Source organism: Corylus avellana, chromosome ca5 (assembly GCF_901000735.1).
Source record: "Corylus avellana chromosome ca5, CavTom2PMs-1.0".
NCBI lineage: Eukaryota > Viridiplantae > Streptophyta > Magnoliopsida > Fagales > Betulaceae > Corylus > Corylus avellana.
The window spans coordinates 31079313-31095423 of NC_081545.1; the positions used below are offsets into that span (position 1 = coordinate 31079313).

The 16111-nt window shown below is 36.1% G+C and overlaps 1 protein-coding gene across 2 annotated transcripts; it reads right to left on the reverse strand.

Annotated features, from left to right (window-relative positions):
• Window positions 1–10397: 10397 nt before the first annotated feature.
• Window positions 10398–14346, reverse strand: LOC132181485 (E3 ubiquitin-protein ligase CIP8-like). Of its 2 annotated transcripts, none has more exons than XM_059594731.1 (2): window positions 13477–14343; window positions 10398–10886 (listed from the first exon to the last, which is right to left on the reverse strand). In XM_059594731.1, the coding sequence occupies exon 1, from the start codon at window positions 14234–14236 to the stop codon at window positions 13517–13519; it is 720 nt and encodes a 239-aa protein (XP_059450714.1). In that variant the 5' UTR covers window positions 14237–14343; the 3' UTR covers window positions 10398–10886; window positions 13477–13516. The 2 variants fall into 2 exon arrangements, with proteins under 2 accessions (XP_059450714.1, XP_059450715.1); XM_059594732.1 differs by lacking the exon at window positions 10398–10886 and having other exon boundaries at window positions 13289–13836; window positions 13990–14346.
• Between the last annotated feature and the right edge of the window lie 1765 nt (window positions 14347–16111).

The following is a 16111-nucleotide window of genomic DNA, read 5'->3' on the forward strand; positions in this document are numbered from 1 at the left end:
GTACATATTTGGTAAAAAAATCTGAAAGCGTTTTTAAGGGTCATCCAAAAATTGCCAAAACGCACTTTTGGCAAAAGCTTAAAAATGAAACTTTTGTCAAAAAACGTTTTTTGACTTAAAAGCTCTATCTATCAAATACAGTCCCAAACATACTCTAAATTGAATTTTTTTTCTTTTTTCTTCTTTCTTTAAATTAACACCTATATTGAATTGACCTTGGTGATCGAACAAAGTTTTCTTTTAAATTAACGTGCATATGATTTTTCCTGACTTAAAAAAATGCTCGTAAGAATCATGTGCTCTTTTAAAAATTATACGCATTTTAAATACATTTTAGTTTAATAACTTGGGTTGTAAGAAATTCTTTCGACCAAATTTAAAAGAAAACATCAATCGTTGTCTATTTACTTTGATTTGATTTTTCATTTAGATAATAAAAAAAGTGGAGTCAGTGACCTCCACTACCACTATGGATACCTTTGTATTATTTATCACCATGTTAAGACATGATTAAGGATGGTGTTTCTACTAGTACATAATTCTATACCAAATAATAATAATTATTATTATTATTATAAACGCTCCTAAGGAGTGTTACAGTGTACTAGGTTATAAAAAAAACACTTCTCGTTCAATTTTTTATTTGTTTTAAAGCAATAACTTGGTGTAAGTTGGGCATTATACACGCCTTCATTATTTTCTCTCTCTTTTCATACGGGACTCTCCGCTTCTTCTAAGACTCTTTTAAAATATCTTTTATTATATAATGTTTTTTAAACCATAAACACAGCCATACATACATACATAATTATATTAATTTTGAAAACTTTTTAACAGATATATTCTCTTCTACTCAAACAAGGGAAAAGGAAAAAAGGGATATTCCCTCCAAGTACATTTATATTTTTTGGTATGAATTTTGCAAGTTACATCATTGTAATGTGTTTCTTTCATGCTGTCAATTTTGCAAATTTAGGCCCATGCAAGGAAATGTGTAGCTTCCATAAATTCAGCAATATATATTTTGTCTTATCAAACTACTTTTTTATCCCTTTTTTTTTTTTTTTTTAATCAAATTAAGTAAGCCTTTGAAATGGCCAACATATATATATATATATATATATATATATATATATATATATATATATACTAAATTTTCAAGTCAAGTTTCTATATATTTAGGCAAACACCTCAACCCCACCTCACCCTCCTCTTTTTTTTTCTCCTCCAAAAATCATAGAAAACAAGAAATCGCACATCTAATTATTATTTTTTCCCACATATTACCCAAAGTATGCAAGTTTCTTTGGTACTTCTCTCTTTGCATTATATAATATGGGTATATTTACTTTACTTGTCGTTTTGGTATTGCGGTTTCGTAAACAAAAAGTGCAATTTTAAATTAAATCGCAAAAAACAGATTGTTTGGTATTGCGCTTTTAAAAAATTACAATTTGAAAACGCAGGTATTGAAAACGCATAATTTTAAAGGTTAAACTACGATTTTGCCAAACGTTTTAACTGGGTTTTTAAAAATCACGTTTTCAAATTACAAATTTAAAAATCGTTATTTTTAATTGCACTTTTTGAAATCGCAATCCCAAACGGACCCTTAATATTTCCGGCATGTGAAAATCATGTGGATATTGTCATGGATATATTTATTTTATGTTTTCAAAAAAAAAAAATTCAAAAATGCTAATTTTTTTTAAAAAAAAATAAAAAATAAAAAATCTAAAAAGCATTAAGCAGTTCAAAATCTTTTTCCCACTCCAAACGTTAAAGTAATGATAAAAGTGAAAACTGAATCCAGGAGCCCTAGCCCCTCACCCAACTTGCATATCTTATCTACCTCTGAAAATCATTACCCGCATCTATCCAACATACCCATTTCACCCATGCCTAATAGCCGTATATCACTCCAATCCAAGAAAATGAGAAGGGCATTATCGGGAAAAAAAAATAATATTGCCGGAGACAGTGCCCTAGAATAACGGTAAGAGTCATGCACGCAGGGTACTTGATTTAACTGCTTCCCTTTTCGTACCAAACACACCCTCCACAAAAAGGGATGGCCCCCGAAAACAATAAATAAAGTAATTTCACAAATAATACAAAACAAGGTGAGTGAGAGGGACGAGAAAAACGCGGGCGCATGATAGATTTGACCTGTGGGTCCCTTGCTAACGAGCGCGCGTGGGTGCTTAGTGCACCACCTTGTAACCCTATTGCTCAGCCTGTCAACTCACCAAAAGGCCTCCCTTTCTCTCTCTCTCTCTCTCTCTCTCTCTCTCATACATTTTTTGGGGGGCTTTTTCAGGTTCCCCCCACCCATAAAGGGGGCTGGCAAATTTTAAGGTGTTCTCACAATTGGTACAATGTGTGCACCCCACTAATGCAACCTTCATTAATTTTTGTTGATTGGTGATGCAAATACCAAGAGAGAGAGATGGAGGTCTTGTGATCCAATATATCATATGATCATGGTGGTGACAAATTTTTTTTACACTTTATCCATCTTTTGGATGGGAAGATCTTCAAGATCTGATTGTAGGATTGAATTGCACATTTAAGATTTAACATCTATGTGTATAAGAATATGATCAATAACCATTTTGAATTTGAAAGAAATGTGATTCAAAATCTACAAAATTCTTTAGTGTATAAGGAAAGTTATGCCACTAATCTAATCCCTCTCCTGGTCGGCCATAGAGACTTACCGCTAGTCATTAAGACTCATTCATTTTTTAAGGGTTCGTAGAGGTCGCAAACGCCACACAACTCTCTTGTAAAGGCCGCCTCTACCATTTTTTTCTTAGTGGGTTGTGAAATCTTCACAACCAACTCACAAAGATCATGCATCAATGACCAACCCCTCATAAAGGTACAATCTTCTCACGAGGCTCGTACGGCCTTTTCAATCTTTTCTCACCAAAGTTGCGATAAGGGTGTCACAACTCACAAGGACTACGCAACCTCAAACCCTCGTAAAGGAGTAGGTCTAGCTCCATGGCCGACCATAGAAACGAGACTCCATTTTTTCTTTTTAGCAAAATGGAAAATTTTGTATTTTCATGATTGTTTCACTTATCTATTGGATAGAAAAGATAATGGAGGTTTCACAAAATTTCAAATTGAAAACTAGAGTCTCAATGTTAAAAATGACAAAAGCATGGGTTAATTATATTAATAAATTTTAAATGTAATCTTGCATTTTAAGATCAAGATTTTATTAGACACAATAATCTAAATGAAGACCCAAGTGAGATAATTAATTTTATGGATTAAGATTTTAATTAGGATCCTCATCATTTTGACTTTCTGAAATCATAAAATGGTAAGATAAGATCTCTGCAACAGAACTTTAATATCCATGCACATGATTCATGTGAAGCTCATTATATTTTTATCATTTCTCTTCGAATTTTGTCAAACCACCAAAAAAGGGAATCCACCATTCATAAATCCTTATAATAATGAGAGTAGCAACAAGTCAACAACAGTAACCTAATAGCCCGGCCATTTGGTTCATCTCCCTCCATGAACAGCAATATCAGAGCTGAATTTTCTACTGCAATATATGGTCACCCAGCAAAAAAAACAAACAAACTTCATCCCAACAACAACAAGAAGCAAATATTCATGTTTCTTGCTACTTGAGCTCATATGATCACCAAAAGATTGGTTGATTGTGGATAAACTCATCGTCAGCTAGCAAGACGTACGGCCTTCTTCATCATTTCTCCTTTTAATTCACCCCACTTTTGCTAATGTCAATGTAATTAATTAACTCCTTTTAGAGAAATTAATTAATTATACAATGCCTTATTTCTCGTTGGTTTTAATATAATATAATATAATATAATATAATATAATAATCATCTTTGATGCAATGTATTATAATTTATATATATAATATTAGGTTGGTGCATTCTAGAGTTGGGGTGACTGGCATGCGTCGCAACATGCTTACGTACTTAACATAAGGTCTTGTTCCACTAACAATGTGGATAATAAAGGTGTTAGTGTTGGATTATTATCGTCAAATGGGAATTGTTTCTCCATTTTAAAATATGGGTTAACACAATTATCCTCGTCATTCATGTTGTTGTTATTGGTCTCATAATGTTTATGGTCTTAGATTGTCCTGCAGGTATCTACTACTGTTCCAACTTTTTACTATATGTCTTGAGCTGCTCCGGCACGACAAGTGCTGGCTATGACTAAGCTTGATTATCTTTTAATAATGGGGATTAATTAGGTCCTTATCCGCTTGTGCCTAAGCAATTTTGCCACTTCTGCATTGGTTTTGGCCTAACTCTTTAATTAATTGGATGCTAATGCACTTCATCTGTTCAACCCAAATCCTTCATCAAGTCTAGTAATTAATGGTGTTACTCTAACTAAGCTTGCTCCAAGCCTCAAGATTTCAAGCACAATTTTTCAGTGGTTGCTTCAAACCACTGATCAAATCATCCTTTTTCTGAAGTTTATACAACAAACAGATAATCATGAGCTGACATTTTCAATAGCACCAAAGCAAAAAAAAGAAAAAATAGATAAGATACTAAGCGGTTAATGAACTTGTTAATACAACAACCGCACGCTGCTAACCAGAAAGAGGATTTGCAAGAGGAGGAGGTTATAAGAGGGTTCGCCAGGGGTGGATCCAGTGAAACCATTCCGACGCCAAATTAGTGTAGTGAGGTAGGAGGATTTGGCAGAGTAATAGTATATATGGTTGATTAGGCATACCTCAATGAATACCCTTCTGCTCTCTTTATAGGTTAACCTTCGTCTCTCGCCCTTTTTCTTAGAGTTTTAAGAATTCCTGTCAGTAGTATGTTATTGATATCGAGATTCATTTCTCAAGTTTGTTAGGGACGTACATGGCATGAGCCGAACGAAATAGTAAATCAACTATCAAAAGTTAATACTTTAGTGAGAACGCCCTAGAATCCTTGCTAGTTGTTTGGGATGTAGGCTACTGAGCCTTCTAGGCTCTAGTACTTGTAGGCTGCCGGCTCCTTAAACCCTTCGGCCTAAGGGCTATCGGCCCTCTGACACCTTTAACACCTTTAATCGGCGGCCTTTCAAGATCCTATCGGTAGTTAGGCCCTCCATAACTAATATTTGATTAGTTAAGTTAAGGTATTTGCCCAACATGAGATAAACAAAAGAAGTTGACATTTGTATTAGCTGTATTTTTCTGGGGTTGCTGCAATCTGAATGTTAGCAAAGTCAATTAACTGTAATTACTGTCAATGCCCACTAAAGTATATTTTGTATTAAAAAAAAAAAAAAAGTTTTCAGATGGACCATCAGACGATGATCAGTGCCAAGGCAAAAGGCAGAAGAGGGAAAGTAATTAATTGCTTTAAACCTAATTATGTGTTGATTCTTGTAAATTTACAAGTTGAAAAAGTTTCTGCTAGAGCTATCCATGCCGGCCGGCAGGCTCCCTTCCCTCTATCAATCGATGACACGCCATGCTCTGCATTCCATCATTTGCGTGACAAAACTTTCCTCTTATAATTGTCAAACACAATCATGAAATGCCCCCCTGTTGTTTTTGGTATATATGGTTTGCTGTGATATGCACCCTTTCCTTCAGACATTTTCCTTCCCAGTTGTTGTTTGTCTCTGCTTCAATGTCCAACATGCTTCTTATGATTTTGTTTCTTATCTATTATTTATCCTCCAATACCATCTATGATTTTCTCTCACGCAGCTCCCCAACTTGCTCCCAATCCAATGCTTCTTGACTAAAATTTCTTGTCGTGACTCTTTTTTTTTCTAAGCATAAAAATGATGGAGTTCCTGCAGGATGAATATCTGTGAAAAATGCCGACCACCCAAAACCTTACTTTACTAATGGATAGAATTAAACAAAACATTTACATAGAAAAAACAAGATCTTTCTTGGAAATCACAAAGATCAAAACAGAGAAAAAGGTTGCACCTGGGTCCTGATCCCATAGGTTCAAGAATGGTGGAGGCAATGTGGGAGCTGTAACCAGCCGCTAAGTGCAACAAAAACTAACCATGAAGGGACCATAAGCACTCACTCACTCATAAAGAAACAAACAAACAAACAAACCCAAAGGGCAAAGCTAAACAAAGGTGTCAGCACTGCAACATTTCCTTCCAAAATTTTCAGACCAATAATGATTGAAGTAATAATAATCATTATTCATTAGTCCCCACCCCCCCCTTAAAAAAATATCCTCCATATCAGATGGGGGTTTCTGTATAAAATTTGTACCAAAGCCACTTCCGAGGGCCACATACATAATAGAAATTCTAGAGGGAGTGAGTGCTTTGTTTGATTGAATGTGTGGACACTATGAGAGCCATAGGGCTCTCCAATAATGAAAATGACAAGTTTGTTTCTTTGTATTTTTGCTTTTTGTAATGTGTTTGCTTCTGACGTAACCGCAATTCATTTGTTGAAACGGATGGGGAAGTGGGTGGATTAAGTAATTCTTTTGATTTGGTACAAGGATTAAACAACATTAGTACAGATTTGAGTACTCCAATAACTCAACTCAATTTGAAGCGTTAAACCATCGCTTATCCCAAAAGCGACAACACATTGACTTTTTTAATTGAAAAAGGAGAAAAATGGCCGAAATAATGTTCAAACTCGAGATCTTTACTCTAATACCATGTTCAAATAAACTAGAGGAAGCGGATAGAAAATGGTAAATCTAATAAGAAGCATTTGTGACCATGAGTTAATGGTTGTTTCGTTGTAATATAATTTTGAGATATGATTGTTTGAATGAATCATGTTGTTGACAAACTAACATGTGTCATGATGGTAGAAAGTGAAACTAATAGATGAATCAAACATACAATTTACCATTAAGTGGGTACTTAATTCAAATATCAATCGGGGGTCAATTAGAGAAGAATCTATTGGATCCCGAACTAGCTAGAGCCCGAGTCTTTATCTATTTTATAGAGAGAGGCTCTTGTTAAAGTGACAACTAATGTAAACACAGTGCAGATGATTCTACAATCATCGAAGCAGCGGGTCTTGCTGATGTGGTAGCTAGCCGATAAGGATGGAGTTCAAGATAAGAAGAAGGTTGTTCCTAATAACAGCAGTATTGCTTATCACTAAACAGATATGAAGGACTTGAAGTTGAAGTCAAGAGTCATTAATTGGTTCAAATTGATAATGATTTCAGATAATATCATAGCAACATTGCCTTGTAAATTTAAACCCTTTTGATTGTTTAGTATAGTTCTATAGATAAATATCATCTTTGAGATACGGTTGTCACAGTTCCTTTCAATATTAATTGCGAGTGGCAATGATCTAATGTCTAATGGCATCGTTGATGGTTCTGAGCCGTGTCCTCATAAATTCCTAACTGATGATCTCAATAAGGAAGTTCTTAATTTAGAATTACTCTCCGAAACAATATATATATATATTCTTAGTTGGATTAACGTTAATACATCGTCTGAAAAAGTATTGTCCAGTTTGTAGAAGTTATAATGGAATTTATTTTCTCCATTAAACAAAAAAAAAAAAAAAAAAAAAATTCTTCCATTGTATAATTAAGTTAACAAGATTTTAGGTATTAAAGAGTTCACAAGTGTGAAAGTTGCACAAATCACTTAGATAATAGATAGTATCTCCCCTTATTCTCAATTTTGGGTGATTTTTTTTTAATAATTAAATTGATTGTGCAGTACAAGATGCTTTCAAGGAGGGGTCCTTGCTGCTTTGCTGACCTCTAGGCTGGCAGCTTCTTTGGGTCGCAATCTTCTCTCTTTGGAAGGAGATGCTCTTTTAGTGGTGTTAGCTATCAATAATCCTTCTTTATTTTCTTCTTGGAACTTTGCTAATTGTATTTCGGATATTAGTTTAGTTTTATCTTCCTTTCAGAGTTGGAATGCTTTGAAAGTGTCTCGTAGTGCCAACTTTAGGGCACATGTGTTAGCTTAATGTGACGCTTCTCATCATGTTTTTGGAAGCATTCTCACAAAGATCCCCTATTCTCTCTTCCATCTGGATTAGAAAAGATCCTACACTGTAGTTATTTTCCCTCATTCAATTAGGAAAAATAAAATAAAATAAAAAAATGGAAGACAACAATATATAGTAAAAATGTAAAACAATGTATTTAGATATTGTAATGTATTAAAAAAAAAAATTAGTAATAACTAGAAAGTTTTATCTAGGCTGAACATCGATCGTCCATTAATTAATTATGTCGAAAAAAAGAAGAAGCAATGGGAATGATTGAAGTTCTACCAAAAGCACACATTCTCAAAGCAACATCAGTTTCTGGTGTTCCAAGCAGTCCATGCAGAAATGGCTAAACATTATCCACAACGCTTTTAAATGAGAATGTACTCGTGGTCTTAGATAAGATGATCCCCTTTTTCCTTTTCTTTTTATTCTTGGATCTGAAATATTGTCTAGGCTTATTTTGAAAGAAGAACTTCTTGGCAATCTGCATGGCATCAAAATATCTAGAGAAAGCCCTCCTATTTCCCATATTTTGTTCGCGGATGACTTGATGAATTTTTTTCTAAAGCCAAGGACAGAGAAGACAATGCCATTTTACACGTACTGCTTATCTACTTATTCGTATTGGTCTGGTCAAAAGATTAACCGTTCCAAATCTTCCTTGTTTCTTAGCAAGAATTGTAGGTCTCCCACTGTTAGTGCTATGAAGAGCATTTTAAACCTTTCCCTCATCCCCTCCAAGGTAAAATATCTTGGCATTCCTCTTTTTTTTTTCATAAGAGTAAACAGCTTACTTTTGTTGACGTAAAAAATAAAATTTTGTCCAAAGTTTCTAGTCAGAGAGTTAAACTACTTTCTCTACCAGCTAGGACCACCCTTATCAAAACTTTAGCCAATTCCATTCCTTCATATATTATGTCCATATTTTTGCTGCCCAAAGGTTTTTGCATGGAGCTTGATGCTATTTTGAGGAAATTTTGGTGGGAATTCCTACATAATAAGAGCCATAATCTCACCCTTTTGGCTTGGGATAACATTTGTAAGCCTAAGTCTTTAGGAGGACTTGGAATTAGATCCATGGATTTCATCAACCACTCTTTGCTTGCTAGATTGGGATGGAAATTAACTTCTAAGCAACCTCTGCTTTGGGTGACTACTCTTACGAGTAAATACCTTAAGGAAGGCTCTAATTTTCTTAACACCACTTTCAATCCCACCTCCTCTTGGATGTGGAAAGGCTTGTTGAAAGCTAGAGCTGTGGTTGAGAAAGGGGCTTGCTTAGCCATTTCCAATGGTCAACATGTGAATATTTGGACCTCTCCTTGGGTTCCTACATGCACTTCTTTTTAGACCCAACCCCAATCCGAATCTGGTTGGGTTACCTGACTACCATGTAGATGAGCCGATTGATCCTATCAACAGAAGCTACAATGTCTCTTTGTTGCATGATCTTTTTGATATAGATTCTGTTACTCAGATTCAAAAAATCCATATTCCACAGCGGGTGGATGATGATAGATGGATTTGGACCCCTGCTGTCTCTGGTCAAGTTTCGGTTAAGTCAGCTCATGAAGTTGTTTCTCTTAATTCTCATAGTAGGACTTCTCCCCTTTCTCCTGAAATCTAGAATTACCTATGGGGCATCAAGCTTCAACACAGATTGAAGCATCTTCTTTGGAAGATATCTTGGAACTTATTGTCTGTTAGAGCTAATATTGCTCGTTTTATTCATTCTGAGGATCAAGCTGCATTGGTTTGTCCCTTTTGTAAAGATGCACAAGAAACTATTTCTCATGTTTTTCTTGATTGTTCTTTTGCTAGATCTTTGTGGAATAGCTTATCTTGGCCTCTCATCTTTGAATCTCTCTGCAATCTCCCTATATCTGAGTGGATCTCTGTTATTCTTTATCCTTATCAAAAATTGGCTATTCCAATTCATGAGATTCGACAGTTCCAACTCCTTGCAGCCATCACTATTGATCACATTTGGTATGTGAGAAATCAATTGGTGCACAATGAGGTTCATCCAGTTTTAGCTAAGTCTCTTCAGCATATTTTGATTATTGTGAAGCATCATAATCTCGCTTGGGCTGATGCTAAATCCTCTTCTCTTTGGAGTCTTCCTCTTCCTAGAACTATCAAAGCCAACTTTGATGTTGCGGTGAAGTCTGATTTTGTTGTTGCTACTATGGTACTTAGCCATTCAAATGGTAATATCATCCAAGCGATTACTAAGCGACTCTCTACCATAGATGCTGCCATAGGAGAAGCTCAAGCGGCTCTCTCATTCTAGAAGGAGATGCAATCAACATCATCTTAGCCATTCAAAATTCGGATCTCTTCAAGGATTGAAACTTTGCTTCCATTATTTTGGATATTAACTTTTTTTTAATATCTTTTCATAATTGGAAAGCTAGTAAAGTTTCTATAAGTGCTAATGTTCAAGTACATTTGTTAGCTAGATGGGCTGTTTCCAACCTAGTGTTCGGAAGCATTCCCAATTGGTCTCCCATTCTTTCTTCCATTTGGATCGTGAATGGGCAAGATCTCCCTTGTTTCCTCATTCGCTTAAAAAAAAAAAAAAAAAAAATGGAGGGGAATGGGAATCCTATGCAATTTCCTGCCCAAAAAACAAGAAGGGAAGAAGGAGATTGTAGAGCCCCCGGGAGAGGAAGCTCCCTGCCCAAAAAGGGAGTTGCTCGGACAGTCCTACCATATTGCATTGAGGGCCAGTGATGTCGCAGTCCTCAACAAAAGCAGCAACAACGTGTTTGTGTTTGAGGAAAATATGCCAAGAAACATCATTGCTCAATACTATTCTCATGATGCTCCTTACCATATGGCTTTTTTTTTCCCCCTGGAACAGCCACTTTGGCGCTCTACAATCAAGCAAAAGCTGCAGAAATATAGGACCACAATGAGCTCGAATAAAAGCATGTCGTTTATACAGCAAAATGAGTCCCTACCATTATCTTGCGTTATCATTTGACTTGCGAGAAAATCATTATCCTATGGCTACATCCAAAACAACTCAAAACCTGAAACCTACCTTAGAACCCTTAGCCAAAAACTCCAATAATTAAGAGCATTCTCAATGGAGGAGCCAAATTGTACTTTTATCTAAAATGACTAATCAAATTTGTAAAACAAACCCCCACATTGGATTAGCACAAAAAAATGCAAAATGAATATTTTATTAAGTTAGCCAAAAATAAATGCTACAAGTAGCGGCACTTTTCTTATGAGCCATTTTATTTTTGTATTGTTTCTCTCTGCATGTTTTCTCTTTTTCCAAAATTTTCTCAAGCCAAACCCATTGTAACCTTCTAACCCAAACGAAACAAAAAATAAATAAATAAATAAATAAATAAAAGTGCAAGGACCTGCAAGTCTCAAGTCTTCTCTGGTGCGATAATACAAGATTCAGAACTGAAGAACATGGCGCAAAGGAGTAAGGGATAGCTGTTGGAGCTATCCTCGTGGCCCTGTGTTGAAGTGATGCACTGTGGCACCGCAAGCATGGGGCAGAATTAGAGGGGACCGGCAGGGGGCAGGGGCCATGGGCCATGACACCCCCAAAAACTAGAGAAATCTTATTTACACCCATGTATGTTTGGTCAAAAAACATGGAGAATAGCTTTCTTGGCTGAAGAGTGGCGCCCCAAAAGTGTTTTGTGCATTATAGATAATGAATAACACAGATGATATCAGTTTTAAGATCGTTTCTTTTCCTTTACAAGATCTAATTTTCCTACATTCTTCCCTGCATCGTGAGTCTACTTAAGAATCATTGAATATTAGGTTCTGAAGGAATTGTACAAGGCCATAAGCATAGGTAACAACCGAAAAAATCACAACCATAACTCACAAAAACACGAGCCAGGTACCAAATCCAGTGGCCCTACTGACCTTAAAAAGAATATTATAGTAGTTTAAGTGAATTGCATGTATAGAAGTAACAATAGAAGGTTGGAAAGTCACAATCAACGTGGATTTCAATATCTTAGAAATAAATATTGAAAAACATGATTTCAACATCTTCAAAGTTTCTTCAACAAGCCGCCAAGAATTATATTTTACTCCACCACCCCTTTTGTTTGTCTATCTTCGCATATTCAAGTCTATAGGTGAACATCAATCATTACTTTCATGTGCAAATAAACAGTCAATCAAACTACTGCAGCAAGAAACATTATTTATTCTTCTTTTATTTGGTGTGCACCATAATAAATGTAACTTAGGAAAATCAAATACTTGGAAGTGTATTACTTTGGAGAGTGTATCAATTCTGGGACATCCCAAAATGGAAAGAGGGGCAAACAAAAGGACCAAAGTAGTACAAAAGATTGCCAAGATAAAGTGAAAGATTTAATAAGAACAGCCTGCTCTGGAAGCAAGAGCTTCGTTCATTCAAAGGTCAATTATATCTAGCATCAAAAGTAATGAAGGAAAGGGGAAAATGGATTTCGTCAAGCAATTAATTCCCGCCAGGTAAGTTCTTGAGAAAAGCGAACCTATAAAAATCTGGATAAGAATCACATAAGATTTTACTAACCAAAATTGCCTAAAGGGAAATTTAACACGATATGGAATTCATAATATAGGCAGAACTTCCATTAGGAGTTTAAAAACAAGGAACCAGATTCTTGGCCAAACTATAGTTTATGTTCATGTCAAGTCTGTTTGATATCAAAATGCTATCTTTTCGATTTTTTCATATCTTTTTCAAAATTAGGGTTAGTTGCAACCATCCACCCTAAACTATGGGGTCATTAGAAATGTTCCTTATAACTATTACTTAGCTTCAAAACTTGAGTTTAGTTAACAATGTCCACCCCACCATCCAAATTGAGTCAAAATTAACATACTAGCGGGAGGTAGTAGGGCAATTAGCACAAAATAGAATCTTGTTCATTTCATTTGAAATAGATTCATTTTAAGGTCAAGATTTAAAGTTGGTACATCTAACGGCGTATATGGTGCTACATTATTTAAATTTTTTAAAAGACGTACCAACATGGACATCATATACACAGATATATGAATCAACTTCAAATCCTGACCATAAAATGAATAATGTCCAATTCATTTGAAATGAAAAGGCACACATTAATGTCCACTCCACCCCTTTAATCCGTTAAATTTAGAACTAAACCTTTTATTCACCATGATACTAGAACAACAGCCGACAGGCACAACAATGCAGAAGGTCACACAAATTGAACACTTCTTTCAATGACCACAATCAATTTCGATCTATACACTAATTTCAGCGAATAGGCACCAGTAAAACTTGAATAAACTTTAAAAAGGCAATTTATTTCCATGACAATCCCATAGAGCAGATTTCTAGTAACACATAATGAGCTATGCAAAATGCAAGTGCAACAAAACTATTACAAGCTTCATTCGAGACTATATCCCAAAACAAAAATTAAGTATTTACACATAACAGACAAGATCTATTCATCAAAATGGTAGCTTACCTGCAAGCCATGCCCCTCGACGCCGCCACCACCAATCCTCTCACAACTCGGGCTCGTCAGTGGGCAACTCGTACCGGCAAAGGGGGCACGTATTCCTTATACTTAACCAGGGCACAATGCAGTCCCCGTGATAACAGTGAGCACAAGGAAGTCTCCTCGCCTTCTCCTCCACCACAATCTCATCCTTGCAAACCGCACAAACCGCAGTGCTTCGACGCAATTCCTCCGCCGTTAACTCCACGAAAGGAAGACTTTCCACAACCCTCTTCGCCGCCGGGCGGCTACGCCCCTGGTTCTCCGCGAACCGCCCCAAAACATCGCCGATCTCGGCCCCAACCGCGTCGTCTTCATCCATAAGACCTGCTAGAAACGAATCCAAATCAGCATACGAATCACGCTCAAGATTTCGCACCTCTATTTCCCCCACTTGCTCCCGTTCCAAACCCGCAAACTCAATCCTCCGCTCCTCCTCCAAGCAGAAGCGAAAAGTGTCCTCAGAACTGAAATCCGTACCCGGATCCGCATCAACGTGGAAGGCGAGTAAATCGTCATCGGAAAAGCTCTCCAAGAGGATGGCGACAAAGCGGTCCGCGTCGCGGTCGGAACCAGAGCCAAAGTCGGAGGCGAAGGGATCGCGGCCCGAGTTTTCGTAGAAATTGGACCGCCGGTGGGTGTGGGAATCCAGGGATTGGGCGTTGATACGCGGGTGGAGTGGATTGGGGTCGGTTTCCGGGAGGTTGTGTTGGTTGAGCCGAGACATGATGGTTCACTCTAAAGGCTGATTCTTTGGAACCCCTTCTCAAAACCGTTGGCGGTTCCGGTGTTTCATAGAACCCTTAAAATTAATATTTAGAAAAATTTATTTACAAACTCTTAATTTGAAACACTTCTGATTTATTCTAAAAACACATTTTAAATTATCTTCTTACATCCTTTATATTTAAATTCCTAACAATTTGCTATCAAAGCAAATAATGTTATTTTATTTTATTTTTTTTAATTTTCTTTTTTTTTAAAAAAAAAATAGTCTCATTAAAGAAGGATTATAAGCATAACGTCCTTACATTATAGAGTAAAAAGCTCTGAAAAATCATAACGAAACTACGAGGTTACAAATCATAAATGCTTATATAAAAATCAAACATTCAAGACGTATTTATAATATCAATATCTGCTAATCTATTACTACTTTTTTGTTGTAACACCAGATCTGTTCTAAACAGACTCAACTCAATACATAGGTAGTTTATCTTCCTCACTCTGAAAACATATCACATCCACAACCCAAAAGTCCGGACAATTCTTATTATTTTTTACATTTACATTTGTAATTTTTTTTAATTAAAATGAACAGGTGTCACACTCTAATACTGTAAGATATGCTCGCTAAATGGAATTTAAAATCAACTTCAATGAGAATGATCTAATCTAGTACCAACAATATATTGTTATTTCTGTAAAATAGTAATAGTACAATGACAGCCATCTCTTAAAACATATTGCACTAATTTGATTTTCCGGCATAATCAGAAATTGAAGGCGGCGGGAGCAGCAGTCCAGAAGAAAATAACCAGCGCCGCCAGCGTGGCCCCGGAGCGAAAACGTCGGAAAATTCTGGCTGCCTTTGGGTTGGTCTCGCGGAGATGCATGGAACAAACGGAGCCACAAAAAGCCCCCGTGACGCAGACAAGGAAGGCGTGGAAAGTGTAGGGCTGGCCCTTAAAGATAAAGGTGGGAGCAGGGTTGCCATCCACGTATTCCATAGGTAAATTCATGAACAGCAACGCTACGATGCCGGAGAAGATGAATATAAATTCGTTGGAGCAGAGCCGTAGCAGCAGTTTGTGGCTCTCTGGCTGATCATCCGGCACGCTGCAAACTTTGCCTTCCATTGATGACATGTGTTGTGAGTTTAGATACAAGAGATTGAGTGTGGCATATATATATATATATATATATATATATATATATATTCAAACGAGGATGGCAAGAAAGTTCATAGGAGGTTTCTTCGATGGTGATCAGGGCAGAGGAGGATTTCCTTGCACCTTCCAAGTATTGAATAGGGAAGGAATAAAGAAACACGATGCAGGTTTCATGGAACATTCAACAAGATTTGGCTAATTGTGGTGACTTTTGAGAATGGGCCCATTTGCATCTTTTCTATTATTTTAGGCTCTCTTTGTCCGTATTGGGTCCGGCGGGTTCTTGGCGGTTCTGCGCGGGTATATAAAAAGAATGGATTTTTTTTTTTTGTTAAAAAGATATTTTTAATTAACTAGTATTTTATATTGCACCAAACACGTAAAAATACGAAAACCTTAGTTTAAATTCAAAAATAATACATGTGACTTTATATTTATAACATGGTTAAATTATAAATTTTTTTTTTAGTGCATATAGTTTGAGTTGAAATTGTCTCTAAAAAATAGTTAAATCGGTTAAGAATCACGCTTTTTGAGATAGAAGTTCTAGTTTGAATCTTTTCTCTTTCTCCTTTTGTGCAAATATGTAAAAAAATAAAAAATAGTTGGAATCAATAACTTAACCGGTGTTATATATGCCACGCATGCTAGTATTATTCACCCATGTAGTTTATTTAATTAAATATAATTTTTTTTAAAAAAAATTAATG

Bases quoted from the DNA above. Each gene is read 5' to 3' on its own strand.
- LOC132181485 (XM_059594731.1), bottom strand. From the start codon at position 14,236: ATGTCTCGGCTCAACCAACACAACCTCCCGGAAACCGACCCCAATCCA.